This window comes from Mus caroli, chromosome 18 (genome assembly GCF_900094665.2).
Source record: "Mus caroli chromosome 18, CAROLI_EIJ_v1.1, whole genome shotgun sequence".
NCBI classification, from domain to species: Eukaryota; Metazoa; Chordata; class Mammalia; order Rodentia; family Muridae; genus Mus; species Mus caroli.
In genome coordinates, this window is record NC_034587.1 from 57,898,337 (window position 1) to 57,925,509 (window position 27,173).

The 27,173-nt window shown below is 50.7% G+C and overlaps 1 protein-coding gene across 1 annotated transcript; it reads left to right on the plus strand.

The window, feature by feature from the left end:
* Positions 1 to 1,809: 1,809 nt before the first annotated feature.
* Csf1r (colony stimulating factor 1 receptor) lies at positions 1,810 to 27,146 on the plus strand. The gene is made up of 21 exons (XM_021151165.1): positions 1,810 to 2,020; positions 5,575 to 5,832; positions 6,179 to 6,463; positions 7,903 to 8,039; positions 8,657 to 8,816; positions 10,718 to 10,904; positions 13,013 to 13,128; positions 13,264 to 13,384; positions 13,504 to 13,694; positions 14,941 to 15,056; positions 20,119 to 20,245; positions 20,393 to 20,497; positions 20,727 to 20,837; positions 21,521 to 21,683; positions 23,680 to 23,768; positions 23,883 to 23,980; positions 24,806 to 24,928; positions 25,009 to 25,120; positions 25,716 to 25,815; positions 26,124 to 26,232; positions 26,324 to 27,146. Exons 1-21 carry the CDS (start codon positions 1,972 to 1,974, stop codon positions 26,486 to 26,488), a joined length of 2,922 nt encoding a protein of 973 aa, XP_021006824.1. The 5' UTR covers positions 1,810 to 1,971; the 3' UTR covers positions 26,489 to 27,146.
* Positions 27,147 to 27,173: the final 27 nt, after the last annotated feature.

Consider the following 27,173-nt stretch of genomic DNA (forward strand, 5'->3'; position numbering starts at 1 on the left):
CTGCTCTCTATTCACTCTCACGTACTGCCACACACACACACACCTATGTGTCCATATATGAACGCAGATACACATATATTACACATACAGAAATAAGAAGGCAAGGGAATGATCTTTTAAAAATAGAAGTCCAGTGTAACAGATTTCTTGTTAAAAATAACCACAGACAGTTCTACAGCCTTACCTCATTGGTAGCCATGCGACCGTAAACAAACTCACAGGTATTTGACCTCTCCTCCCTCGGGCTCTCCATATGCAAAATGGGAATGAAATCAGAGCTTACCTCTGAGAATATAGAAATCCACACACCCCGGGGACTCCGGTTTCCTCTATCAACAGAGAAGAATCTGTAACCAAATGGGAGTGGATTATGCCTCACAGCAAACAGACTATGCATTCTGCAGTGCACGCCGGCTGAGTGTCTTCTAATTCTGTCTGATGCTGACACCATCTGTGTGGAGAGAGCTCACGTCTAAGTTAGGAACCCAGCCTCCACTTCACCCTACTTATTGATTAGGGGACCAGAATCCTCCATGGGTTTCATTAATTCACTAGAGTAGCTCACTTTATGTGTGAACCTTTTAAACACATTACACGTATGTGCACCACGCCCATGCCTTGGATGCCCTGGGGTTTATAGATGGTTGTGAGCCACCATGTGGGTGATGGGATTTGAACCTAGGTCTTCTGCAAGACCAATATGTACTCTTAACCACTGAGTCATCTCTCCAGCCTCCTACTGATTACACAGGACATGACAAAGGGCTAGAGACCCCCAAATGAAGATCTGGGGACAAGGGGACATGCCCTCCTCTAGGAACGTCTACTTTAACCAGAAACTTCTAGTCTTCCTCAGTCTTTCAGGTAACCCCACTCCATCCTGAAGCCTCCTAACAGCTGTCAGCTGCCAGTCAACTCAATGGTTCATAAAAGGGACAGCTTTGAAGAGTACAAAGATTCTGGGGGTTGCGTCTCAGCAAACACATGCGACATAGTATCATTACCAAAATCCTAGACAACCAGGACAATCTCAGCAAGTCAGGGTCTGACCACTTGCCCTAGAAATCAACTATGAAAAGTGATTGCTAGAGGCAGGAACAGACTTGAAGCGTCCAAGGGCCTGTCTCTGGGAAAGAGTTCAGGTTTAACTGTAAGAAGACCTGGTTCAGCAGGGCAAGAGTCCTGCTCACGGTGAGTGCTGTTGGATTTTACCAGTTGGCTCCAGAGGAGTCATTCCTGGCTTTCACGGCTTGAGGAAACAGTTTGGTCCCCATGGCTCCTATTTAGGGGTAATCTCATTTCTTCTCATGGGGTGACCGCTCTCACCTAGGGGGATAATGTCATCATGGAGTGCTTTGTCTACAGGACTTGTTATTTTTGGAACCCAGAATAAGTTTGGTTTAGGACAATCAGTGGAGACTTCCAGTTGCTGCTATAGGAGACTCATTACTGTCAAAGTCCAAATCTCCAGTTACCTTGAGGCCTTCTGCCTTAAGGGCAGATGAGAAAGGTCAGAAGAATGTAGGTTAACCTGACCTCTCTCAGCCAGGCTCACTGCTCATCTCGGAGACTCTTATTTATGCTCCTGACTCAGCGGCTGCTGCTCTTGGGTATGACTTCTCTCCTAAGTGTCCTTAGAGGTGGTGGTTTCCTAAGTCTCTCAAACTCCATCATCTCCCTTCAGGATCACTTGAGCCTGGACCCAGATTCTGCCTCTTCCTCTGGTGTGTGGTGTGGTGTGTGTGTGTATGTGTGTGTGTGTGTGTGTTTTGTTTTTTTCTAGAGACCCAATATTTCCAAATTCTGTAGTTCCCTTTCAGGCAACCTAAAAAAAAAAAAAAGGGGAAGAGGAGCCAGTGCAACAGACAGGAACGTGTTCATCTGTTCCCGTCCTCACAGAACTAGCAGCTGGGAGCCCCGTGCCCAGCCGACTCTCCAACCTGCATCGGTCCACGCTATCCCCTGGAGGCTATGGAGTTGGGGCCTCCTCTGGTCCTGCTGCTGGCCATAGTTTGGCATGGTAAGGGGAGAAAAGGGGAGTGCTGCTGGGGGAGTGTTGCAAAGAGGGCATCGCTGTCCTGCAGTAGATGCCCCATTCTCTGCTTCCACTTCTCTGGCCTAAGAGTGCAGATTTGTGTTTATCTGTCAAGAAGAGTAGGTGAGAGTGGGTGGAACCACCCAGGGCCAGTGCTGCGGATGTGTCTGAGCCTAGTCTTTGACTCACGGTGTGCTCTGAGTGTGACCCTGGTATTTTCAGGACCACTATCCACATCTACTCATCGGCAGGTGGGAGGGAGGGCAGTAGTGGGCTAACCTTGAGAGCAGCGCTTTCGGGTGTTACCTGAGAGTCTCCTTTAAGGCAGATTCCGATAGGTCTTGGTCAGGACTGAGATTCGCATTTCTGAGCAAATCTGATGCGTCAGGGCTGCTCAAGAGCTTTTGCTGTTCTTCCTTGAGTGGTCCCACCAGCTGGACAGCCCAGCAGGCTGTGTGGTTAATTAGGACCTGGCCCGTTCTTGGAAGGCTTGGGTGAAAAGGGTCAGGGTAGAGGAAAGAAAAGGCCTTTATGGCCCAGGGCTCAAGGGTGAAAAGTTTGGACAGGGGTTGGAGGAGAACACCCGTGAGTGAGAGATCCTATGAATAAGCAAGGAAGATGGTCTCCCCAGACACTGTCTTCCTAGGTATCTCCCCCCTCCCCCAACTTCTTGGGTAGCAGAAGCTGCTTCAGAATTCCCATTCTTGGAGGAGGTCTGGCTGAGGGTGAGAACTAACATAAATGGCTCAGAGCAGCGCAAGGATTCCATCTAGGCTCCACCTGGCCTAACACATGTTCTATACCACACCACTGCTTATTTGGAAAGACCTTGAGGGAAGATGGTGGGGAAGGACAGGCTCACTCTGGTCCCTGGGGAATTGGTGAGATGACAGTCCGTGGAAGGCTCTTTGCTGGCTCAGCCGATCTCACTGGCTCGTGCACTGGCACATTCCTAGTAGAATGGGATTGGTATGTATGCATGAGAAAGCACACATTCTTAAGAATACTGTTAAAGGGCATGTGACAGATGTGTGTGTCAATGCAGCCCTGACTCAGCTAAGAAAGAGACAATTATTATTCCTCTCATGCCAGAAAATCCTGTGATTTTTTGGTTCACTGCTTTTCAGTCTTTATCTCGAGGGCTGCTTGTGGGGCAGAGTGTGTGAGTGTGTGAGTGCCTGCGTGCCTGTGTGTGTGTGTATGTGTGTGTGTGTGTGTGTGTGTCTGTCTGTATCCAGCTCCAAAAGGAAGAGAAGTTGGGAGATATCAGTGGGAAGCCTGGGGTTTTAACCTGGAAGATTATTGGTGAGTGGGTGGGACCATGAGGGCTTCTGTAGGAGCTGGAATAGTGTTGAAGCATTTAGAGGCAGAGAGAGAGAAAGAGAAAGAGCGAGAGAGAAAGAAAGAGAAAGAGACTGGCCTCTTCTCTTTGAGTGGTAGTCAGGAGTGCAAGAGGTTGGGGAGCCTCCTGGAGCTGATGGTGGAAGAGTCCAGTTCGCAAGTACAAAGAGGAGAACGTTTGGGTCATGGGGAGAATTCCAGAAAGGAGATGTGAGATGAAGAATGGCCAGGATCAGGGCATCAGTGGCCATCAAGTGCTCATCCAAGGGAAGGTAGCGATCAGCGGGCTTCCCTCCCACCAACCCTGCCAGCGGGAAGTGAGACCGTCATGCGGCTTACGTGGAATGCGTCAGCCCTGTTCCGTGTAAATATCCAGGGCAACAGGCTAGGCAGAAAATAAGAAGGAAGCTTCTCCCGGAGCACATTTCCTGGAGGCCAAGACAGGAGACAAAGATAAGCAGAGCAGAGTAGCCCGGGAGAAGTGTCTGGGGGATAAGGCAGGAGCAGAGTCATAGAACCCAAAGATGTGTCCTGTGACCTTTAGGGTTAAGGTCTTAGCTACCATGTAGCAGGCCCAAGAGGGACATTAGCAGTACGGCCTGAGAGCAGCAGGCGGGTCAGGAGGACTTTCATGCTCCACTGCCCTCTAGGTGGCCGCTGGGATTGTTCTCACAGGACAGAAGAACATCTGATGCTCAGAGGGTCAATGGCTATCAGGGTCTCTAGCCATAGTCAATGTGAGCCCAGGGTGAAATAGCTCGTCCCTCTTCCTGCTGATCACTGCCCAGGAGAGCCAGAGCCCTACATCAGCAGCGGCACCCTGCTCTCCTTTGTTCCACTTCTGGCTGGTTGGAGGCTTGGGCAGACAGGCCACATGTTTCCAAAGGGTTTGAATCAGAGTGAGCAGACATTAAACCAGGCTGAAATCATTTGTGAGACGAGACTTTCATTTCTGGGCTTGTGTGTGTGTGTGTGTGCGTGTGTGTATGTGTGTGTGACCCACTGAGAGCGGTTGTAGGAAACCCTGGAGTCCTCTAAGGGCTTGATGCCCTTAGGGCTGCCCTGTCACTGTGTAGGAAGGGTTGACTTGCGGGGTCAGCAAACAGGACAGTGGCACAGCACAGACAGACTGTGCCCAGTGTGCTCTGAGACCCAGCACTCATCGCCAAGAGTCCCTCAGTGTGTGAGAAGGACAATGGCCAGGAGGCCAGGGAAGCAGAAGTGAGAGCCCAAGTGTCGAAGGGCCACAGGCTGGGCGGAAACCAGGGCCAGCCGGGTGCCAGCAATGTGTTTCCGCCCACACAGGCCGGGGGTGCCTGCCAGGCCCTCGGAGGCTGTGAATCAGTTCTCACTTCCCCCCTTCCCCCCTATTTCAAGCCTGGGAAAAATGCTGACACCACACAGGCAACGAGCCTCCTTCCCTAAGACCTGACAGGGGGTTTGAGTTCTCCTTTCGCCTTCAAGCAAATTTTCCTTAAAAGAGATTGGCTGCCAAGAAACCCAGCAGGCTCAGAGAAGCGAGGGCAGACTGGGTACCTCAGCAGTCTCCTTCATAAGCATGGCATTCTGAGCCCCCAATGAGTCTGTACTGGAGCAGGGGATGATACAAAGGTTTCCTGGCATCTGAACAGCTTAGCATGGCGGGGAAATGTGCTCACTGTCTGCACGTGTGGGTGAAAAGACAAAAGGGAGGAGGATGGATGGATGGTCTTAGGCCACCCCACAGCGCACAGACCTGATGCCCAGTGGTAGGAGTGGGGGCAGCAGGAGACACTTGGAAGATCTCTTTCTACTGGGCTAAGAACTCACGTGTCTTTTTTTCTTTCCCATGTGAGGGAAGATGGCCCAGGATTTGGCTATCTGTTTCTCCATTGGCTTATTCGAAACGTGTCTTGCTTACACAGGCTTGGCCTGCTTAGTACACGAGATTGATGGTGTCCTCTCCTGGGATGGGAAACGATGCTGAAGGCTGGGCCTCTGTGGCTTTGTGGAGAAGCCCACATGTGTGGCTAAGGAGGCGCCCAGGCAGGTCTCAGGGATGAGCCTCCTGAGAGTGGCAGATGTCAATAGAGTTGGAAGCTGATTGAAGGGTCCAGACTCATTCCAGAACCAGAGCTATCCCTTCCAAAGCATAGTCCAGTGTTGGGGGACATCTGGGGTGCACCCTGGGCCTCACTTGTGTCTGCCACCTCCTTCAGGTCAGGGGGCCCCTGTCATCGAGCCTAGTGGCCCAGAACTGGTTGTAGAGCCGGGTGAAACGGTGACCCTGCGATGTGTGAGCAATGGCAGCGTGGAATGGGATGGCCCCATCTCTCCCTACTGGACCTTGGACCCTGAATCTCCTGGAAGCATCCTGACCACAAGAAACGCGACCTTCAAAAACACTGGGACCTACCGTTGTACCGAGCTTGAAGACCCCACGGCGGGCAGTACCACCATTCACTTGTATGTCAAAGGTGAGGACTCCAAATTCCCCATATTGGTTGGGCAGGAGGGCTAGCTCCTGGCATCAACATGCATAGTTTGGCAGGGCTCAGTTTACAAGGGTAAGCATTGGCCGTGACTAAGCACCTATAGCAATGTTAATGTTTGTGAGGCAGATGCTATGATTACCCCCATTCTCCAGAGTCTCGATGGGCTTGAATCTTTTGCCTGAGGTCATGTAGCAACAAGGGCCTTAGGAGCATCTTGCTCTAGAAGCCAACCTGGAACGGTCCAGTACAGAGCATCGGGCAGATGCTCAGGCCTTTGATCCTCCCGTCACGAATGTTCAGTTGTCACCTTGAACTCTCTTCTTCCCAGATCCGGCCCAGTCTTGGAATTTGCTGGCACAGGAGGTGACAGTGGTTGAGGGCCAGGAAGCTGTGCTGCCCTGTCTGATCACTGACCCCGCACTGAAGGACAGTGTCTCACTGATGCGTGAGTGGGGCAGGCAGGTCTCACGCAAAACGGTCTACTCCTTCTCGCCATGGCGAGGGTTCATTATCCACAAGGCTAAAGTCCTTGACAGCAATACCTATGTGTGCAAGACCATGGTGAATAGTAGGGAATCCATCTCCACTGGCATCCGGCTTAAGGTGAATCGAGGTATGTAGGATGGGAAAAACCCAGCCAGGCATGGGTGTGGGGAAGACAGAAACAATTCTTCTCTCTTCTTTCAACTACTCATTTCTCTCCAGGGCAAGTGGGGTGAGGTGTGCAGGGTGGGACTCTGACCATGACACCAGCTGTGATGAGCTAAACAGGGTAATTGACCAAAGAGCATTTGGCATAGAAATCCTCACTGTAGGGAGACCTCTATATGTCCTGGTCCAGGCTGTCTCCACCCCTCAGGATACTAGACTCAATTTCTAGGCTTGCCCCGTGACTTCTGTGTGTCAGGCATGGTGCTGATAGCCAACGGTGTCATCTACTTAGACTAGATATGATACTAGAAAGGCAGATTAGAAGGTAGATGCAGACTGTGTAGGAGAAGCAATGGGAAAGGCCAGGGTGAGGGGTAGTGGGGAGGCTAATTCTGCTACACACGAGCTCTTCGAAGAACTTGGGGGCTTAAGGATCACCAGTTGGAACTGGACATGGTGGAGGACATCTGTAATCCCAGCATTAGGCAGCCTGAGCTATGTAATGATAGCCAGTATCAAAAACACCAGGGGCTGGCTCAGTATGTTAAGTCACTTGCCACCAAGGCTAGTGACCAAGTTGGAACTCTTGTAGTAGAAGAGAGAACATCTACTATAGTGAGTTGTCCTCTGACGTTCACATGGGCACTACTGTGGCCACCTGCACTCACACGTGCATGAACACACACACACACACATGCACACACACACGGGCTGGGGATATAACTCAGTTGAGCAGTTACCCTCCGTACCTCTGTCCTTGGGTTTAATATACAGCACTGCAAACTAACAACCAGCAGCAGCAGCAGCAGCAGCAGCAAACTGACAGTACAAGAGCAGCCATCATTCAAAGGCATAGAAAGCTAAGTACTATAGGAAAGAGGGCAGATGCTAGCTCTGTGATGGACTAGGTTAGTACAGCTGCAGAGCAGGATACAAAGCCTAGCAGGTACAGCAAGCATCCCATGGACCCCTCCCCCCTATTTTCTGAGACCCCTGTCTCACTCTTTAGCTCTGGCTAGCCTAGAACTCCTACTTGTGCCTACTATGTGCTAAATGTCAAGATGTGTGTCACCGTGACCAGCCAGGGACTGGCTTTATTCTGAGGGTGAATGTTTACTCAGGTTGGGGGGGGGGCAAGAGAGGGACCTGACTTTGTCTGCCAGGAGGTGGGTGACATGGAAGGCAGGAGGAGGCTGAAACACTGTTGAGAAATAGGACTCGTGGGTAATATAGCTAGTGGACTCTACTAGTGACTTGCTTGTTGGGAACATGGAGGTATCAAGGCTGCCTCCAGGGTTTGGGGTGGGAGAATGATGGGACCCTGACCAAGTATCCTGCCCCATGGTGTTGGGTGCAATGTCAGCGAGCCTGGAGGTTCATGGTTTGTGTTTCTGTTCTCAGTCCACCCAGAGCCCCCACACATAAAATTGGAGCCTAGCAAGCTGGTGCGGATTCGAGGGGAGGCTGCGCAGATCGTGTGCTCGGCCACTAATGCCGAAGTTGGATTCAACGTTATCCTCAAACGTGGAGACACCAAGGTCAGTCCCTGGGGGGAAGGAGATGACAAGGGGAAGTCTGTCCATCCCCCTCAGCACAGAGGCATCTTCTGTTCAGTCTAGCTTTCTGGGCAGGGGACATGGCTGTGGCCTAGAGAAGAGGGGTCTGAGACCCCGTGCCAGCAGCAGCTGACTCGGGCTGTTAAGGGATAGGGGTGGCAATCTAACACTTTTCAGGGATTACCCTGTACCTTTGCTGCAGCTTGAAGAGTACTTCCTTCTGACAGAAAGAGGAGTTCCTAGGCTCCCTTAGACGCACGGAGGCATGGTGGCTAGTCCAGAAAGACTTTGAGTGAGAATGAAGATGAGGAGGAGCCCCCTGGAAGGAATGGAGAGGCTACCTCTTAGCTTCCTCACCCCGATGTTAATCATGTGTCAGGTCCAGTCAGTCCAGAGCCCTTGCTTTGTGAGTCTGCCTTCACTTTAACCGAGGGCAGGGGACCAAAATTCTCCCCCATTTTGTAGATGAAGCAATTGAGACTCAGAGTTCAGTCCCTTGCTGTGCACAGGCAGACCATCGTTTTAAAGGTGGAGGATTTGAATTCAGATCCTAAACAATTTTAGATTGCTTAAGTCATCTCAATTCTTTCTGTCTACAGCTGGAAATCCCCCTAAACAGTGACTTCCAAGATAACTGTTATAAAAAAGTCCGGGCTCTCAGTCTCAACACTGTGGACTTCCAAGACGCTGGCATATATTCTTGTGTGGCCAGCAATGATGCTGGCACACGCACGGCTACCATGAACTTCCAGGTGGTAGGTGAGCATCAGGTGATGGGGGAGGCCTGTGGCTGTTGGGAGATGAAGGTGATGATGGGAAGAGGGTGGCTTAATCCAGGAGCTCCAACTTAGGAGACTTCCTAGACACTCAACTTCCTCCAGCAGAGCGTGGGTCATGGTTTACTTAAATGTATTCTGTTCTGGGCTGGGATCAGAGCCCAGCAGTTCCCTACTGCAGCTCATGTGGGTCACTTCTGAGAGCATTAGGGTATCATGTGGACACACCAACAGACAGTGCCTCTTTGCAGTGATTGTATTCTTAAACACCAGCGGTCCCTCTAACCAGGGTCTCTAAGCTGGGGCAAGGTGGGTGGTAGTGTAATTGTTGGTCCTCAGTGAGAAAGGAAGGGAATGGAACATCTAGAAGAGGGACACCATGTGCAAGGCCCAAGGGAAGAGAACCCAAGCATCTCTGAGACACTGAAGCAGCTAAGAACATCTGACATACGGAGTATGTACAATGGCGATGAGGAAGTGAAGCTGAGGCAGGAGGCTGCTGGCGATGGAGCTTTAATGGAGTGGGTGGAGAATTTGCACCCTACCCTGTAGAGAGGTCAGGGCTGAGGTCTTCACAGGGCTTAGCTTACACAAAAGGGACTGGCAGCCAGGAGTACACACTTCTGCATGTCATCAAACTTGGCTCTGCCAAACATCAATATCGAACAACCTCTTTGTGCCGCAATTCCTTTATCTGAAAAACAAAATGAATGAGGGTATTAATAGTCTATGAGTACATTTAGAAAACCTGGAAGAAGCCCTGGTGAGATCCACACTGCTAGAGTGTGCAAGAAAATACCGCATTAGAAGACTCACCCTGGTGCTGGATGTAGGGGGGAGTGGATGCTGGAAGCAGCCACAATCGTGAATGTAGATCAAGATGGACCAAGTGGTGAGGATGCCAACCATGGTGATGAAGAATGATGGGCTTAATGTGCCCTCCCATTGCCTGGCTATTGAGTTGGGAACAGTGGCATTCCACAGGCTGAGAAGCCCACAGCACAGCAGTTTTACAGGGTGGGAAGGGGCTCGGAGTATGCTCTAGCAGTGTGACCGGCTAAGGGACCATGTGTTGAGTGAGAGTCAGAGGGGAGGAGATGGGGGAAGCACAAGTCAGTGGCCTCAGAGCACACACACAGGGAGCTCCTCCGAACGCTGCCAGGTAAAGGGAAGAGAGGCAGAACTCATGCAAGGTTATCCTCCTGTTACACCACCAGCCAACTTGCTTCCTACTGCAGGCATTCAGGAGTCAATTCCATAAATGTGTGTGCTCATACTACTTTTGCCCAGATGTGTGTTTAGGCTTGAAGTTGATGGAGAGCAAGCTCAGACACTTGGGCAAGAGGGCTCCAGTTCACGGAGCAGCGGTTGTGCCATTAAGATAGCTCTACAGGCTGGATTCAAGGAAGGAGATGGCTAGTGGGGCTGGGTTGGCACAGATGAGAGGTGCCACATGAGATCAGAGAGGTAAACTGGGCAGGTAGTTGGTCTGATGGCCCTGAGATCCCATATAAGGATCTAGAACTTCTCCTGGAGGAGGTGAGAAGCAGTTGGAAGGTTAGGTCAGACTTGGATCAACAGGACTTCCTGGTGCTCCCGGAGAGAAAGAGAGAGTAAATTAAATTAGATTTTCCCAGTGGTCCAAGGTGATGGATGAGTCCAGACTAGAGAGGTCATCGAGGTTGTGGGAGGAGTTTGCACAGTTGAGTGGATGAATGGATGGTGGTGGGAAAAGAGGCAGTAGAGGTGAGTCCTGGCTGGGTGGAGGCTCTAAACCTGATGCATAGATGTGCTCAGACCCTGCGTCAAGGGGTGGTTGGTCCAGTGAACACGTGAAGGAGGGCATCTCCCCACTGATGCCAGATCTCCTGCATTGATTTCCAGAGAGTGCCTACTTAAACTTGACCTCTGAGCAGAGCCTCTTGCAGGAGGTGTCTGTGGGTGACAGCCTCACCCTCACAGTCCATGCAGATGCCTACCCTAGCCTACAGCATTACAACTGGACCTACCTAGGGCCATTCTTTGAGGAGCAGCACAAGCTTGAATTTATCACCCAAAGGACCATATACAGGTACGGCTTATCAGCCCCCACACAAGTGTGTGTGTGTGTGTGTGTGCCTTGTGTCACTGGGGAGTCCAGTGCTTTTCTCAGCTACTCTACCATTTCTGGGAGTTACATGTTGTCAGGGTTCCTGGGAACCTCTCAGCTTCACCTGTCCTCGTTATGGCCAATGTAGGAAATGACCAAGACTTCCACCCCAAGATGTATCTGAGACAGCAATCACAGGAGGCACCTGCCAAAGTCACATGGGGAGGGGGCAGAGGGACACAATCATACATTTGCCAAAGAAGTAATTGTCCTTAGAACCCCCTTCTAGAAGTCCTCGCCTTAGGCCCTGGGATATTTTCGGGGACATGTTTCCTCTGCACCCCCTCTGCTGGCACCAGTCTACTCTTAGAACTTGGGTTGGTCACATGACCACCACTGTAAAGCTATGCTGCCTATCTCTGAATGGACTGTGTCCTTGAGGGTTTTACTCTCCTACTGCAGCACCTGAAGGTTGTTAGGTAAGCCAACCCTACAGTCCGAGGATGTCTTCTCAATAAGGGAATTTTAGTCAAGCAGTGGCTGTAGAGGCCCTGTTCAAGCAAAACCTGGTACTTTGCTCTCATTAGGGCTGGAGAGATGGTTTCATGGTTAAGGAGCACTTGCTGATCTTGCAAAGGATCAGGGTTCAAGGTCCAGTGGATCCTATACCCTCTTTCAACCTCTGTGGGCACTAGGCACACACTGGGCACACACACAATCAAGCAGGCAAAGCATTTACTTGCATAAAGTAAAATAAAAATAAATCTTAAGCTGGGCGGTGTTGGCACACACCTTTAATCCCAGTACTTGGGAGGCAGAGGCAGGCAGAACTCTGTGAGTTTGAGGCCAATCTGGTCTACAGAGTGAGTTCCAGGACAGCCAGGACTACATGGAGAGACCTTGTCTCAAAAAAACCAAGAAACAAAGCAAAACACAATCTTAAAATGTATTGTAACACCTTTAATCCTAGCACTCAGGAGACAGAGGCAGGTGGATCTCTGAGTTTGAGACCAGCCTGGACTACAAAGTGAGTTCCAGGACAGCCAAGACTACACAGAGGAACTCTGTCTTAAGGAGGAAAAGTGTATTTTAAATATTTATTTTAATTTATGTGTATACTTTGCTTGCATGAATACATGTGTGCCACGTGTGTGCCTGGTGTCTGCAGAGTCAGAAGTGGAGGTCAAATCCTCTGGAACTGGAGGTTGGGAGAGGGGTCACCATGTCAGTGCTGGGAACCAAACCCAGATCTTTTGCAAGAGGGTGTGCTCTAAACCACGGAGCCATCTCCCTAGTCCTGTAAAATGTGTTTATTACCTAAATAATGCACTCACTAGCTGGGCATGAGGACACATGGTTACTATGGGCAACAGAAGCAAAGGGATCGGGATTCAAGTTTGAGGCCAGTCTGGGCTGTATCCAACCGTGTCTCAAACAATAACTCTATGCACAATGGGCACATGATCAGTTAGAAACTAAGAAAACAGCTTTTGCTTTCAGACTTTTCTGTAATAAAGGACACTGTTAAATTATTAAGTCCCTATCATGAGTCAGGTTCTTGTCCAGCATTCTAAATGCACATCCCTTCAACCCTCGGGCCAAGCCTGTGAAAACAAAACAAAACAAAAACCATGAAAAAATCAGCACCACTCTCAGAGCTAAAGGAAGACCTTAGCAGTTGAAAGTCTAAAGTCCCACAGGCAACAAGGATAGCACGGATCAGAAGCAGTGCGGTCTCTTGTCTCTGTCACCATCCCTTGGGAGAGGGGGGTTTTCAGTAGGGGTCCTGGTGTTGTGAACACTTAGTTCAGTGATAAGAAGGGGGCACGGGGGGACTTGTCATGTATCTCCCAGGACCTTGCAAACATCATCTCTAATAAACCTCTGGGGGCAGGGGGCAAAGCATCCTCTTAGATGAGAGGACAGAGGCGGCCTGGGGTAGGTAGTTTCTTTGGTCTCCGTGGTACACTTCTGAGGAGGACCTGGCTCTCAAACAAGGCCTCTGTGCCCTGAAACTTGAACAAAGGGTGTGCCACTTTCCTGCACAGGATGCCTGATGATAACAGCAGCATCTCTTAACTGTCTTGCAGGTACTCATTCAAGCTCTTTCTGAACCGTGTAAAGGCCTCGGAGGCGGGCCAGTACTCCTTAATGGCACAAAACGAGGCAGGCTGGAATAATCTGACCTTTGAGCTCACCCTGCGATGTGAGTGATAGGGACAGGCTGCCCAGGGTTGGGTGTACTGGGAGGGGTGAGGGTAGCAGGGCAGGTGGTCAAGAGATTGAGACCCTCACCCCTAAGGCAGAGCCTGCCCTCCTCCATCCTTGCTTTCCTCCTCAGATCCCCCAGAGGTCAGTGTTACATGGATGCCTGTGAATGGCTCTGATGTCCTGCTCTGTGACGTCTCTGGGTACCCTCAGCCCAGCGTGACATGGATGGAGTGCAGGGGCCACACCGATAGGTCAGTGGGCTTGGTTTTCCTCCTTAGGGTGAGCCTAAGTCTGGGTTGGGTACCCATGACTTGGAAGGGCATACTGATTCGGGAGACCCTAAAGCCTGAATCAAAGTCTGTTGTTCCAGGTGTGATGAAGCCCAGGCCTTGCAGGTTTGGAATGACACCCACCCTGAAGTCCTGAGTCAGAAGCCCTTTGACAGAGTGACCATTCAGAGCCAGCTGCCCATTGGGACCTTAAAGCACAACATGACTTATTTTTGCAAAACCCACAACAGTGTGGGTAACAGCTCTCAGTACTTCAGGGCCTTCTCCCTAGGTAATCCATCGTTCCACCTCCTCAGCAAGAATGGACATCAGGCATGTAGAGACTACTTGCTCCCTCACCCAGGGATTCCTACTTGGAAAAGGTTCTAGTCATGCTGAGTTTCACCTCTGGGTCACCCTGGCTAATCCTGAGCCACAGAGCTCCAGGCACAGCTACATGGAGAGGTCCAGTGTCCCTCGTTGGGGACTGAAGAGGAAAGGGCAAAGTCAGGGAGCGGGGGGAAAAAAAGAATGAGGTAAAGAGGCACAGTCAGAGACTGAGAAAGGACGGAGAAACAGAGAGACACAGAGCCTGATCCTTTGGCTCCTGCTCCTCTTTGTATGAGGGAGAGAGGAGTTGGATGAAGAAATACAGCTCATTGCAAGTCCAGGGCTAGAGAGGATGCTTCTCCATCTCTCTCCAGTTCCCTCCTTGTTCCCTGTCACTCCCCAATCCTGAGACACCATGCAAGGGCTTGCCCAGTGCTGATATGTAGCTTGCATCTGTTTTTGGTCTCACTCAGAAGCCCACAGCCTATTCAGGCCCTTAAACAGCTAGGATTAGGCACCTATTTTGTCAGGGCCTCGGTGAGGCTCTCAATCCAAATTGAACAGGGCAGACCCTTGGCTTCTGCTTGGCTAAGGAGGGATCATGCCCATTATGTCCTCCAGTCAGTAACCTGGAGCAGTTGGCTGCCAGACTGGTTGTCCCTCTTGTCTGTGAATGCTCTGTGTCACTGTTGATTGTGGCTGTTTTAAGTGGTGGAGCAGTCATTGTGAGGAATGCTGTTGCTGTACCAAGCATTGCCTCTACTGCCCCTCACTCCTCTAGCAGCAAAGTCCTGTTTTGGACATCCTTCATTTTGGAAGGATGACACACATGACATGTTCAGAGATGTCCTAGTTTACTGTCACTCATCTACTAAGAGACCTGAGCTCCTAGCTGAGCACAGAAATGAACTGTGTCCTTTCTACACCATCAAGATAACTAGGATTAGAGGTCAGGAAGGTGAGACCTGGTGTCCCTGAGCTACTCCTCAGACTCAGAAGGCTGCTGAGCTTTTAAGGACACAAAGAGAAACCACAGGAAAGCTGAGGAGAATTTAGGTGCAATCCCCAGAAGGCCTTTCTGCCCACAAGGGGGAGTGATAATGCCCCCTCACTGGGGTTTGCATGCAAGCAGTGGCTGAGTACTGGCTGAGGGGTGAGACTACATACACATCTCCCCACCTGTTCACTCCTCTGTCTCCCTCTTCAAGGACAAAGCAAGCAGCTCCCTGATGAGTCCCTCTTCACTCCAGTGGTGGTGGCCTGTATGTCTGTTATGTCTCTGCTGATGCTACTGTTGTTGCTGCTCTTGTACAAGTACAAACAGGTGAGTTGGGCAGCAGAACTGGGCCAGGAATCTGAGGGAGCCAGATGTGGATGGCCCCTGCTCATGGTTGCTCATTCTGACAGGCTGTCATGCAACTAGAGCTCTTTAGTAAGAGTTTTCTGTGTATCAATATGGGCTAACACCAAGGAGCTCCTAACATTGTAACCCTAAGCTTTCCTGTTGGGGGCAGGAGAAGGTATAAAAATGAGTGTGCCTGTGAGACCATAGGACAGTGGGTATGTTAAAGCTCCTTTCTCCATCTGTAAAATGGAGTTCAAGGTGGCAGGCTGTTACCAAGATTCTCCAACTTGCATGTATAAGGGAGGGGTAAGGTGTCAAAGACAGTAGTCAGTGGGCTTCCTTGCAAGGAGGAAGTTGTCTGCAGATCCAGTTGGCTCACATACATTGGGATGGGAGTGTGGCTGAAGTTGGTATCTCCTTGACCACACACCAAAGTGGCTTCTGGTTGCTACTTGCCACTCAGACATAGCTTAGTCACTGCCGTGACTACCTGTCCGTGGAGAAACACAAAACCCTTCCTCATATGGAACTAAAAGCTGTCTCTGGTGCTCCACAAGCACCAGGATCTCAGAGCTCTTTCTGCCTTGACTGACAGGCCTCACCTAATGGTGGTCTAAGGCACCTCAGCTCTCTCTACAACACCATTTTCTGAATATATCACTCCGGGTACCTTCTCATTTCCCATCCAGGAAACTTACCTGCTTCTTACGTAGCCCAAAGCCAGGGGACCTGCAGCCTCGGGCTGGCCTTTTCTCCTTCACCCTTAGATGTCCATTGACTGAGTTGATCCTGAAAGAAAGACCTGAAAGAGGCAGTCTAGTTAGCAGCTCTCTTCTGCTCAACCTCTTTGTAGGTAGGGGACTTGGCCCCACCTGTCTTTATCCCCAGGTCTGAGTGAGACATGGCCTGTCTATGGAAGGGTTGTTTCTGCTAAGGGCTGAGTCATCCCCTTCTGTCCCCCAGAGAAACCGCAACAGTGGGGAAGGCACAGGGGAAGAGGAAAGGACCCGAGTCAGCTGGCCCCAGAGATAGGGAAAAGGTACGGAGGATGATGGGCAGAGAGAAGGGAAGGGTAGACTCAGAAAGAAACCACTGAACAGATTCTAGGCCCAGGCCTAAATTGAAGGAGGAGGGTCTGGAGAGCTTCCAGGGAGAAGTGCCCAGGTCTTTACCATCCCCAGGCTCAATATCTACCCCACAGACCAAGGGCCTGATGGGGAGGGTGGCCAAGGTCTGATGTTCCCAAGCCCTCTTCAATCTCTGTCCAGGAATCAGTGGAGAGCCTCAACTTAGGGCTAGCAATGAGCAACCAGTGAATTGATCTGCAGTGAGGATTTAGCTAGGCCCAGCTCCCAAGAGAGCAAAGCATTCCAGCCATCCCTCCTTCTAGGAAGGGACCTCGCAGGCCACTCTACCTTCACAAGGACGGGACCCCAGAGTCACCGGGGATGGAAAGAATTCTTGAGGTTGGCAGCGCCTCAGTGCCCAAATCATGGATTCGGCCATGGGAGCTTCCTGCTGAACCTCCCTTCCCCCTCAGACCATCCCTTCCAACACGGTCCTAGCAGAGGTGGGAGGGCTGACTCAGCCCAGCTGCAGAGGAACAAGGGAAGCAGAAGTGGCTAGGAGGAAAACAGTTGCAGCCACAGAAACTCCTGGAGATGGAAGATGGAAGTGACGGGAGGGGTCACCCAGCCAGAGGGAGTTCCTCTCCAGAGCTCACTTCAGCCACTTTGCCCAAGCCATAACATGCATTTGCTTTATTGTTGCTGTTACTAGAAGTGGTGTTTTGTGTTTGTTTGTTTGGTTGGTTGGTTGGTTTTGTTTTGTTTTGGGGACTGGGTTTCCTATAGCTTTGAGGATGGCCTCAAACTCCCTCTGTAGCTAGGGCTGGCCATAGACACCTGATCTTTCTGCTTCCATCTCCCAAGGATGCCAGTGTGTGCCCTCATGCCCACTGGCTGTCCTTCCTTATGTCTAACTACAGTCTTCTCTCTTAAAGGGCCAGCTGCAAGGTCTTCCTTGTAGCTACATGAACTCTCCTCTGCCTGTAAGACTTCAGCAATAGGCTACCTCCTCCCCAACACTAACTCATGCGTCCTTTAGCTCCTCTTGCTAAGCACCCTTGAAGGAAGGACCTTGGTTGCTGGACACAGCCCAGTCCCTGTCCCCAAGGCCTGACTGAACACAAGTTGGTCTGGGGACTGAAAGTCTTGGTGTCCTCCACCACCCCAGCCTAGCTTTCACTGTCCCATATATGTGGCCTTCCCTCAGTTCTTCTCAGGGCAGCTCTTGGCATGATGCTCTCATGCAGTTGCCCCTGGGGCAGGGAAAGGTGAAGTACTCCCTCCCTCTGTTACTGAGAACCTGAGAGGGAACTGGAGACAGCAGAATGTGTGATGTGCAGGGTACCCCCTTTGTCGGAGGGCACTTCCTCAGCATCTTTCCTTCTTCTAGAGTTAGGAGACAGCCCCTGTCTTAGAGGCTTTCTGACCTTCCTGCCTGGAGGCTCCCCTCTATATACTAAGTCACATGGTCACCTACCTATTTCCGGAGTTTGTCAGGATCGTACCCATCTCAAGGCTGCCCAGCATCTGTGGGTTCTATGCCTGGAACACTTACTTCTGCCTCCTCAGGGACTCTCCTTATACCATTCTCTGCCCTGTCACCCTGCTTCGTTGGCTTCATGATGTTATTTTTTTTTCAAATGTTTTAAAACATTTGTTTCTGGGCTGGAAATATGACTCAGAGGTTAAGAGCACTGACTGCTCTTCTAGAGGACCCAGGCTCAATTTCCAGCAACCACATGTTGATTCAAAATGATCTGTAAGCCCAGTTCTAGGGGATCCAAACTTCTCTTTTGACCCCATTGGATAACAGGCATGCATGTGGTGCACAGTTATACATGCAGGCAAAACACCCATATACATAAAATAATAAAAAATTAAAATAGCATTTGTTAGTATGTATTGATTATATACTATAATATATAATAATGAATTTCATGTGACATCTTCAAACATGTACCTAATGTATATTGATGATAATGTTCACATTCACCTCCCATTACCCTCTCTTGTCCCCTGCTCATATCTGATGTTCCCCTTTCTGTCCCCAAACTCCTCTTTCACTTTAATTTGTGTATGTGTGTGAATAGGTGTGTGCTCGCTCGCAGGTGTATGTATATGTATGTATGTATATATATTTGTGTGTTTGTGTGCTTGTATATATGCATGCATATGTTCTAATATCTATCATTAGGGTTGCTTGCAGGAGTGTAGGTGAGTTATTTATAGAGATTAAGCTATACAATTGAAGAAAACATCTCTCCCACCACCAGTAATCACTAACTGCCTGCAGATATTCAGGGTGGGGAGCACTTGTGAGCCTCTCCCTCCTCCACGACGGGATGTTGATAAGACTGATCCTGTCCGGATCTTAGGCAGGTACCCACAGCTGCTGTGAGTTCAGGGCAGCAGGCACATCACGCCCAGCTGACAGTAGTGCCTAACTGTCCAGCCGATGCCAGCTCTTGTATTCTTTTCTATGGTGTCCCCTGAGTCCCGGAGCGATGCAGCTGGCTGTCTCCTTTATGGCCCAGTGTCCACTGGTCTCTCACTCTCAGCACTTTGTCAGTCATGAGTCTCTGCAGTTACTGCTGACGGTTGCAAACAGCAGCTTCTCCAAGGAAAGCCGAGAACAGCACTATCTATGGGGACAAGCAGACTTATTTAGAAGGTTAGTTGACAGGCACTACTGTATCCATTTAGCAAAACAGCAGCTGGACAGTCCCCACTAGGGCTAATACCCTCCCTAGCCAGGAGCTTTTGACCAAAATTACAGTACCAGATGTGGCTTCAACCTGTAGCCTCAATGTCAATCAGAAAGTGTCCAGACACTCCAATAACAGACCTGACACTATTTGCACGTCTTTTGAGGCATTATCTGACTGTTCCCTATTTATGTATTTAAGTTGAATGTCTCTTTTAGCCATTCAAATGCCAGCCCCATGGGGCCAAGAGGCTGCCTTGTTTAACAATGAGTTGATCATGCATGATGATAGAAATACATGCTCAAGAGGCAGGCGGATTTCTGAGTTCAAGGTCAGCCTGGTCTACAGAGTAAGTTCCAGGACAGCCAAGGCTACACAGAGAAAAACCCTGTCTCAAAAAACCAAAACCAACCAACCAACCAAACAAACAAAGAAATACATGCTCAGTAAAATGTCTGGGAGGCTGTATTGTTCAGCCTGGAGAAGAGAGCAAAGTTTGACTTCAGGGTAGTTGAGATGATGAGATGACGCTCAGCGAAAGGAGCCGGTCCCAAAAGATGTCACGTGACTGTTGATACAAAATACTCAGAACAGTAAAATAAATTCATGCCTTCCAGTGGCTAGAAAGAGGGGGAGTATGGGAGTGCTCTTCACTGGACACAGCAGAGCTTGTTCTACAAGGTCAGTAGAGTTCTAGATATCGGTTTCCTATCATTGCTAATAAACTCAATACCACCCAGGTATATGCTTGAAATGTTTGGGATGGTCCATTATCTGTTTTGTGTATTTCACTAGAATTGAAAATGAAAGCAGGGCTGGAGAATAGCTTAGTTGTATAGTATGTACTTACACATATATAAGATCCTGGCCCAATCCCTAGCACCCAAAACAGAACTAGGAACATAAACTATTTGGGTGAGCAAGTGGACAGGTCCATGGATGAGTGGCTAGTTCTCAACTTCTACCCTCCTCCACCTTGGCCCAGGAAATGTCAAATACAGAGTCATCAAGGGAGAGCTTTGGGAATCATCTGAGTCTTTGAGTGAACAGTTTTAAATGAGACTGAGCCTTGACAAAGGAGGGGAGGTCACATAGTAAGGCAGAATCAAGCACAGATTAGTTTTGGATGCTCTGTCCACAAGATGCCATGGTCCCTCTCAGCACATAGCAGGCTGACAGCTTCTGGATTGTCCTCCCATGCTCCTGGGAGGTGAGGTGCAAGGTCGGGCTGCTAGACCCTCAGCCCCATGCCTCCCTTTCCTCCTGCAGAAGCCGAAGTACCAGGTGCGCTGGAAGATCATCGAGAGCTACGAAGGCAACAGCTACACCTTCATTGACCCTACCCAGTTGCCCTATAATGAGAAGTGGGAGTTCCCTCGGAACAACCTGCAGTTTGGTGAGAGAGAGAGAGAGAGAGAGAGAGAGAGAGAGAGAGAGAGAGAGAGAGCGCTTAGCTCTCTGTGATCTCCCATCATAGGGCATATGGGGCCTGCAGGGACCCTGTGGGCCTTAGGAACCTAAGGAGCCCATGTGTGTGTGATAGGTAAGACTCTAGGAGCTGGTGCCTTTGGGAAGGTGGTGGAGGCTACAGCCTTTGGTCTGGGCAAAGAAGATGCAGTGCTGAAGGTGGCTGTGAAGATGCTAAAGTGTGAGTGGGGGAGATGCAGAGGGGATGGGGGGATGGGAAGTGGTACCTGCTGCAAATACTCTGGCTCTGCTGTCACAAGAGGTGCTTCCCATATGTCTAACCCGTTGGGATCGGTTCTCCCTCTCTCCCTCCTTCCCTCCCTCCCATTTGCACGCCTGCATTTCTCATTCCTCTTTTTGGGTCTCTGGGTGGCCCCCCTGTTTGCTCTGACTTTGGTCCCATCTCCCAGCCACGGCTCATGCTGATGAGAAGGAGGCCCTGATGTCAGAACTGAAGATCATGAGTCACCTGGGACAGCACGAGAATATAGTCAACCTCTTGGGAGCCTGTACTCACGGAGGTAAGAGCTGAATGGGAGTGGGGTGGGGTGGGGTTGGGGGGGGGGACTCATGGTCTTGAGTATCCAAGGGTCCCTGGACATCTGGCTCCAAGTTCCCCTTCTCATTTGCTCAAGTGTCTGCAAGATCCCTGCCTCCAAATCTCTGTTACTCCCAGTCTGGACTCAGACAGAGCAAGAGCTGCTCATGGCTGAGGCAGATATCCATGTGTAGCCCCCTGAGCCCACTTAACAGGGAATTTAGCATGAAACCCCAAATCCAGCTTTTAAGAAGCCCCTACCCCACACTTACATGCACCAAGACTATAAGTCATCCCTTATTCTTCATTATGAAGTGGCTTTGTTCTATAATGAACTACCATGGGCCTCCTCTGAAGAAAGAATTTTTGAGGTAAAATTTTCTTTTTTTTTCCCTTTTTGGAGAGACAGCCTCATTTTAATCCAGGCTTGTTTGGAATTTCCTATGTAGCCCAGGCTGGCCTTAAACTTGAGATCTTCTTGTCTCAGCCTCAAGCACAGTCACACTAGGCTAGGCTAAACTCCTCTTTAGAAAGCTTTGTAAGTTGTCATTGGCTTTTGCAAGATTAGAACTCAGGTATACTGGTCCCCAGGCCAAAGACCCCTGTTCACGTGGGCAGTGGGGCCTTGTGGTGCACCTCGTTCACCCTCACTTCTGGCTGCCTTAGGACCTGTCCTGGTCATCACTGAATACTGCTGCTATGGAGACCTACTCAACTTTCTCCGAAGGAAGGCCGAGGCTATGCTAGGACCCAGCCTGAGTCCTGGTCAGGACCCTGAGGGAGACTCCAGCTACAAGAACATCCACCTGGAGAAGAAATATGTGCGCAGGTAGCTCGCTGGCATAGGACAGGATAGAGAGGAGCCAGGATGGGAAGCCCCGTCCCCAATCTGGGCTATGAAGAATACCTACCCCCAGGTTCTAAGGCTTTCTTACCACACTTTTCCATCATTCCATAAATATCTGCATACCTACCATGTTCCAGGAATGTGAAGGACAAAGATGGTAGGCTCAAAGTTGAGAGATGGGTTCATGGACACATGACCTTCATGTGTGGAAAGATTTTCCCAGGCCCAAACTTGGATCCCTGGCCAGAGGTTGGAGGAAATGCTGGTTGTCCCACAGTATGTCTGCGGGGGCCACAGGACACATATTCCAGTGAGGAGTGGCTGATGTGTCTCTACACCCCCGAGGGGAAGTGAGAACAGAGTTTATTAGTTGTTGGATGGAGGTAGCAGAACATCCTGGCCTGTGGCGAGGTTCCTAGTGCACTCGGGCCTCAGTTCCAGTTCAGACAACAGAGTGTTTAACCTTCAGGGTTTTCTGCTGTTCTGGGATTCCTGGAAGCCACCAGAGGCTATGGACAAAGCCATATGGGGAAGCAGAGAGGGGGAGAAACAAGTTTCATGTTGCCCATGAATGGGGCAGAGGGGGAACCTGGGCTAAGCCTGCTGTTTTAAGTTGGAGTTTCAGTATTGGGTCATGGTAGCTTGTGCCCTAGTGCTGGGATCAGGCTGCACTCAGAACCAGGGAAGTGTACAGCTGCTAAGACTTGGGGAGCTAAAGGGAGAAGAGGTGGCTTGGCTGGCTCCCTTCTCCAAGTGCATAGACAGGCAAAGCAACAGGTTCGACCTATGGATCCCAAGTCATGCTACTAAAGAAGTATGGCTTCCAGAACAAAGAGATGGTGACTGATGGGACCATGGACACTAATGGGAGATCCTAGTTTCTCCTCCTAGAAGCCTCAGGACATGGACAAAGTTTAGGTGTTGAGCAGCTGCTGACAAACCAGGCCTGTCTGGCTGACCCGCAGTAGTGGCTGTTGGGGTAGGACTGTGCTTCTCCAGGTGGCCTGTCACCATAGCAAGTGTCTGGGTATTTCTGGGTGTTGCCTGTCTACCCAAACCTACAGGGACATGAGACTCTCTGGGGCTTAGATGCCCTGAGCCAATTTAAGTTCTGCTCTAGATCTGGGCAAATTTAATGCTGTGAGTTGACTGCTCTGGTCATGGGGAATATTCAAACCTTTCCAAGCGATTAAAAAAAAAACATGTATGAGTGTGTGTCTGTGTGTACCTGTGTTCCCGCTGCTCACAATGGGCCAAAAGATGGTGTCTGCTACCCTAGGACTGGGGTTAAAGGTGTGAGCCACCATGTGGGTGCTGGGAGCCAAACCCAGTTCCCTCTGAATGAGTAGCAAGTACTCTCACCTGCTGAGCCATCTCTCCAGCCCTCTTCTTGTGTGATTTTAAACTTTTTGATTTTGCCCTTATTTATCTGTAATGGATAAGCTGGGCCTCTCTCTTTCCACGCGATGGCTCCCTGGGATTGAGCTCAGGTTCTCAGGCTTGGCAGTCAGTACCTTTCCTCCCGGAGCCATAGTGCCACCCTCCTCGAGGAACTTTGAATGAGAGGCTAACTTGTGCAATGCTGTGCAGAGAGATCAGGGAAGGGGCCTGGGACGGACTCACATCCCAGCGGGGCAGCTAGAGATAACAGTCTTCCTGCCTTTGAGGATGAAGATCAGAAGAAAATCCCAGGAGCATGCTGGCATTAGGAGCAAGGAAGAACTTTGAGCAGGCAGAGCCGTCTAATGACAGAAAGGGGTGTCTCTGGCTAAAGGGTGTGTCTGGGAAGGCTAAACGTGGCACAGTGATTGCTCAAGTCGAATGTAGCATAGGGCCTCCCTTATCAGAGAGGGATGTTCGGCTGACCTTTAGGTTTCTTCCCCTCTGCTGAGTGACTAAGGGAATCCACAAGGCAGCTAGAGGGCAATGCCTGGGCTAGGCAGTGATGGGATCTTTCTCATTTCTCTTTCCTACCCAGGGACAGTGGCTTCTCCAGTCAGGGCATAGACACCTATGTGGAGATGAGGCCTGTCTCGACTTCTTCAAGTGACTCCTTCTTTAAGCAAGGTGCGGAGGTACCAGGATGAGGGAGAGAAGGGTGAATGGGCCTAGGGGCCAGGAACTGGGGCTGAGGAACAGCAAGGTGTGACAGGGTTGCCCCGATGCCTTTGCCTTCTACAGATCTGGACAAAGAGGCCAGCCGGCCCCTGGAGCTCTGGGACCTGCTCCACTTCTCCAGCCAAGTGGCTCAGGGCATGGCCTTCCTTGCTTCTAAAAACGTGAGTCTGGGTGGGGGAAAGGGTGAATTCCTACTGGCTGTGGGAATGAGGAAGAGGAGGGGAGGTGGCCCAGTGAGAAGCAACGGAGGAATAAGAGGAATGTACAGAGGGCCTCAGGAGGCAGCGGGAGGAAGCAGTACCCAGGGCAGACTCCTGGAGGTCTAGCCTCAGCCTTGGTATGCCTGTTTCCCTATGTGGCCACCAACAGGCTTAACAATGGTCTCACTCAGCCAAGCAAGCTAGACAACAGCTGTTTCTCCTTATAAAACAGTCTTGTTGGATGAGCTGTAAGGATGTTGGGGCTCAGACCACCACCCTCAGAGCAGTTTACAGGGGCAATGGTGTGACTTCTGGCTCTTCTCTTTGCTATGACAATTTAGGTTCTGTAAGCCTCAGGGTCTGTGTCTGCAAAACTGGGTATTCGCAGGAATTGTTTAGGGGTCTAACGGGTTATTGTGTATGCAAATGCTTGGGGAAGCACCTGGTATTGTGTACTTGGAGGTGGCAGCTGCTGGTGTTATGGATGAGGTGGGCCACAGGCTGCTCACAGCACAGGGACTCATTGCCTCTGAGGCAGGAGCAGCCCTGTGGCTCAGAGGGCCAGAGGGCCATTGGAAACAGGGCTGTGGGGCTTTCTAAATGTTAAATTGTCCACATCAAATTGTCTCAGACCTCAGGCCTGCAACAGGTTTAGCCAGGAGTAGACAGTAGACTACCCAAACCTGCATCTACTTCAACAGAGACCCAAGACCTCATGCTCCTCCTCTGGTCCTCAGGCCTCAGGGAAGGATAAACAGACTAATAATCTCTCTGCACTTTCTTCAGTGCATCCACCGGGACGTAGCGGCTCGAAACGTGCTTTTGACCAGCGGACATGTGGCCAAGATTGGGGACTTTGGACTGGCTAGGGACATCATGAATGACTCCAACTATGTTGTCAAGGGCAATGTGAGTGCCAAGAGAGAGAGAGAGTGGTTGGTTGGGCAGGCTGTGGAGAGCCCTTGACTGATATGGTACTGTCTTGTCAGGCCCGCCTGCCTGTAAAGTGGATGGCCCCAGAGAGCATCTTTGACTGCGTCTACACAGTTCAGAGTGATGTGTGGTCCTACGGCATCCTCCTCTGGGAGATCTTCTCACTTGGTGAGCTGCTAAACCTGTTTTCAGGTGCAGCCTAGGGCTGACCAGTCTTTGGCTTATGCCATCGGTGTCTTGAACCTCATGGACGAAATCTACTCAAAGATGTCTGGTGTCCAAGACAGAGCAAGGGCTGGCAGGAGCAATGGGATGGTGAGGGCTCTTGAACCAGCACTGCAGCACCTGTGTGGGATTCAGACCCTCTGGCCGATGTACACTTCCTGGGTCCTTCCTTCACTCGCCTCTGCCCTGCAGTAGCCCCAGAATGCCACTGCCCCTCAGACACCTGCCTATATGCTATTGAAGATCAGTCACTTTCAGCACCTTTGTGCTGAGTCCTTAACTGTACTACCAAGTGATCCCTTTTCCAATTCACAACTCAGGCTTTGTTCCGTCTGCTTCGAGAGCCCCTGCTGGACTGTGTGTGGTTGGTAATGAGGGCTGTGGCTTTCCCAAAGCCCAAGGGTACTTAGTGCACTCCGCTGCACCTAAGGAGCCCTGGGTCCGAGCTGGGATGGGCCCTTTACACTCTGCCTGAGAAGCGTGTGGCTGGGGAAGCGGGAAGCAAGTATGGTCTCTTATGTGATCTTGGACTCTGCAGGTCTGAACCCCTACCCCGGCATCCTAGTGAACAACAAGTTCTACAAACTGGTGAAGGATGGATATCAAATGGCCCAGCCTGTATTTGCACCGAAGAACATGTACGCAAAGGCACTCAACCCAGGGGTGGGTGGTTCTAGGGTTTCGGTAGTTGTTGGAAGAGTGCACGGCCCTGGTCTCTGTGTACAAGGTGCTAGCGCCAGGTTTCCATCTTCATTGCATTGAGGTTCTCTACTTAGCTTTGAACCCCAGCGGCCTCAAGCATGCTAACAGGTGCTGTATCACTGGGCCGTATCTCTAGCCCTCATACTTACTTTTGACTAGTGCTGGGGTCCTTCTCGAGACACCTCTCCCTGGTGATGGATGTGCCTGAGGAGGCTGACATGGGCAACACTTGTCTTGCTTCCAGATACAGCATCATGCAGTCCTGCTGGGACCTGGAGCCTACCAAAAGACCCACCTTCCAGCAGATCTGCTTCCTCCTCCAGGAACAGGCCCGACTAGAGAGGAGAGACCAGGTGAGAGGGATGGAGCAGATGCCTGGCTGGCTAGAGCAGGCTGGGCCAGGTCTGGAAAACTTCAGCTGTTTCTGGCTTCTCCCCACCTCAGGACTATGCTAACCTGCCAAGCAGCGGCAGTGACAGTGGTGGTGGCAGCAGCGGTGGCAGCAGCAGTGAGCCAGAAGAGGAGAGCTCCAGTGAGCACCTGGCCTGCTGTGAGCCAGGGGACATCGCCCAGCCCCTGCTGCAGCCTAACAACTACCAGTTCTGCTGAAGTGGGAGGGAGAGCCGAGTCCTGCCGCTCTCCACGTCCCAGCTCGGCCTCCTCCATGGGATGGGCGACATGGGGAGAACATATATATGGACTTCGCCCTCAGCTTGGCCCAGCTCTGACACTTCAGAGAACATGAGGGGTCTGGGGAGGTCAGAGGCCCCGTTTGTTCCCAGAGCCTGGGCTATCACTGCCAGTGGGGTTCTCACAGTGCTAGCCTCTATTTACTACGCCAACTGGTGCACCCCTAGTTCTCTTTCTCCATCTTATTCCCATTTAAAAAAACCCGTCCCAAACTCTCATGTTTCAATGGAAAGACTGATTTATGTCTCAAAAGACAGGGTCTCAAAGACTGTGGGTAAGCTGAAGGCTTGACTCCCTGACAGATGCTCCCTACAGGCTTCTTGGGGCAGGTGGCCCCTTCCTAAGCTCACAGGAGTGGCCACCACTCTTGACCTTCACTCTCTATAGTCCTGCCTCATCCTGGATCTTGTACTGAGCGGCAGCTAAAAGTGTTCTACTCAGTGCCCTGTCACTCTAGGCTGGAAGGTATGGGGCCTGATGCAAGGCTGACCACACCAAACAAACACCGCGTGCTCCTCTCCAAGCCGACTCGTCCTCATTAACTGTCAACATTAAACTAACAGCATTAACACAGCCAGCAGCGTCTGGTTCTTTGCAGCACACA

What these genes read in the sequence shown, in the direction of transcription:
- Csf1r (XM_021151165.1), top strand. Translation starts at nt 1,972, where the DNA reads ATGGAGTTGGGGCCTCCTCTGGTCCTGCTGCTGGCCATAGTTTGGCAT. An exon ending in TCTTGTACAAGTACAAACAG is followed by an intron (nt 15,057 to 20,118) that starts GTGAGTTGGGCA and finishes TTCCTCCTGCAG; the next exon opens with AAGCCGAAGTACCAGGTGCG. An exon ending in GAGAAGAAATATGTGCGCAG is followed by an intron (nt 21,684 to 23,679) that starts GTAGCTCGCTGG and finishes TTTCCTACCCAG; the next exon opens with GGACAGTGGCTTCTCCAGTC.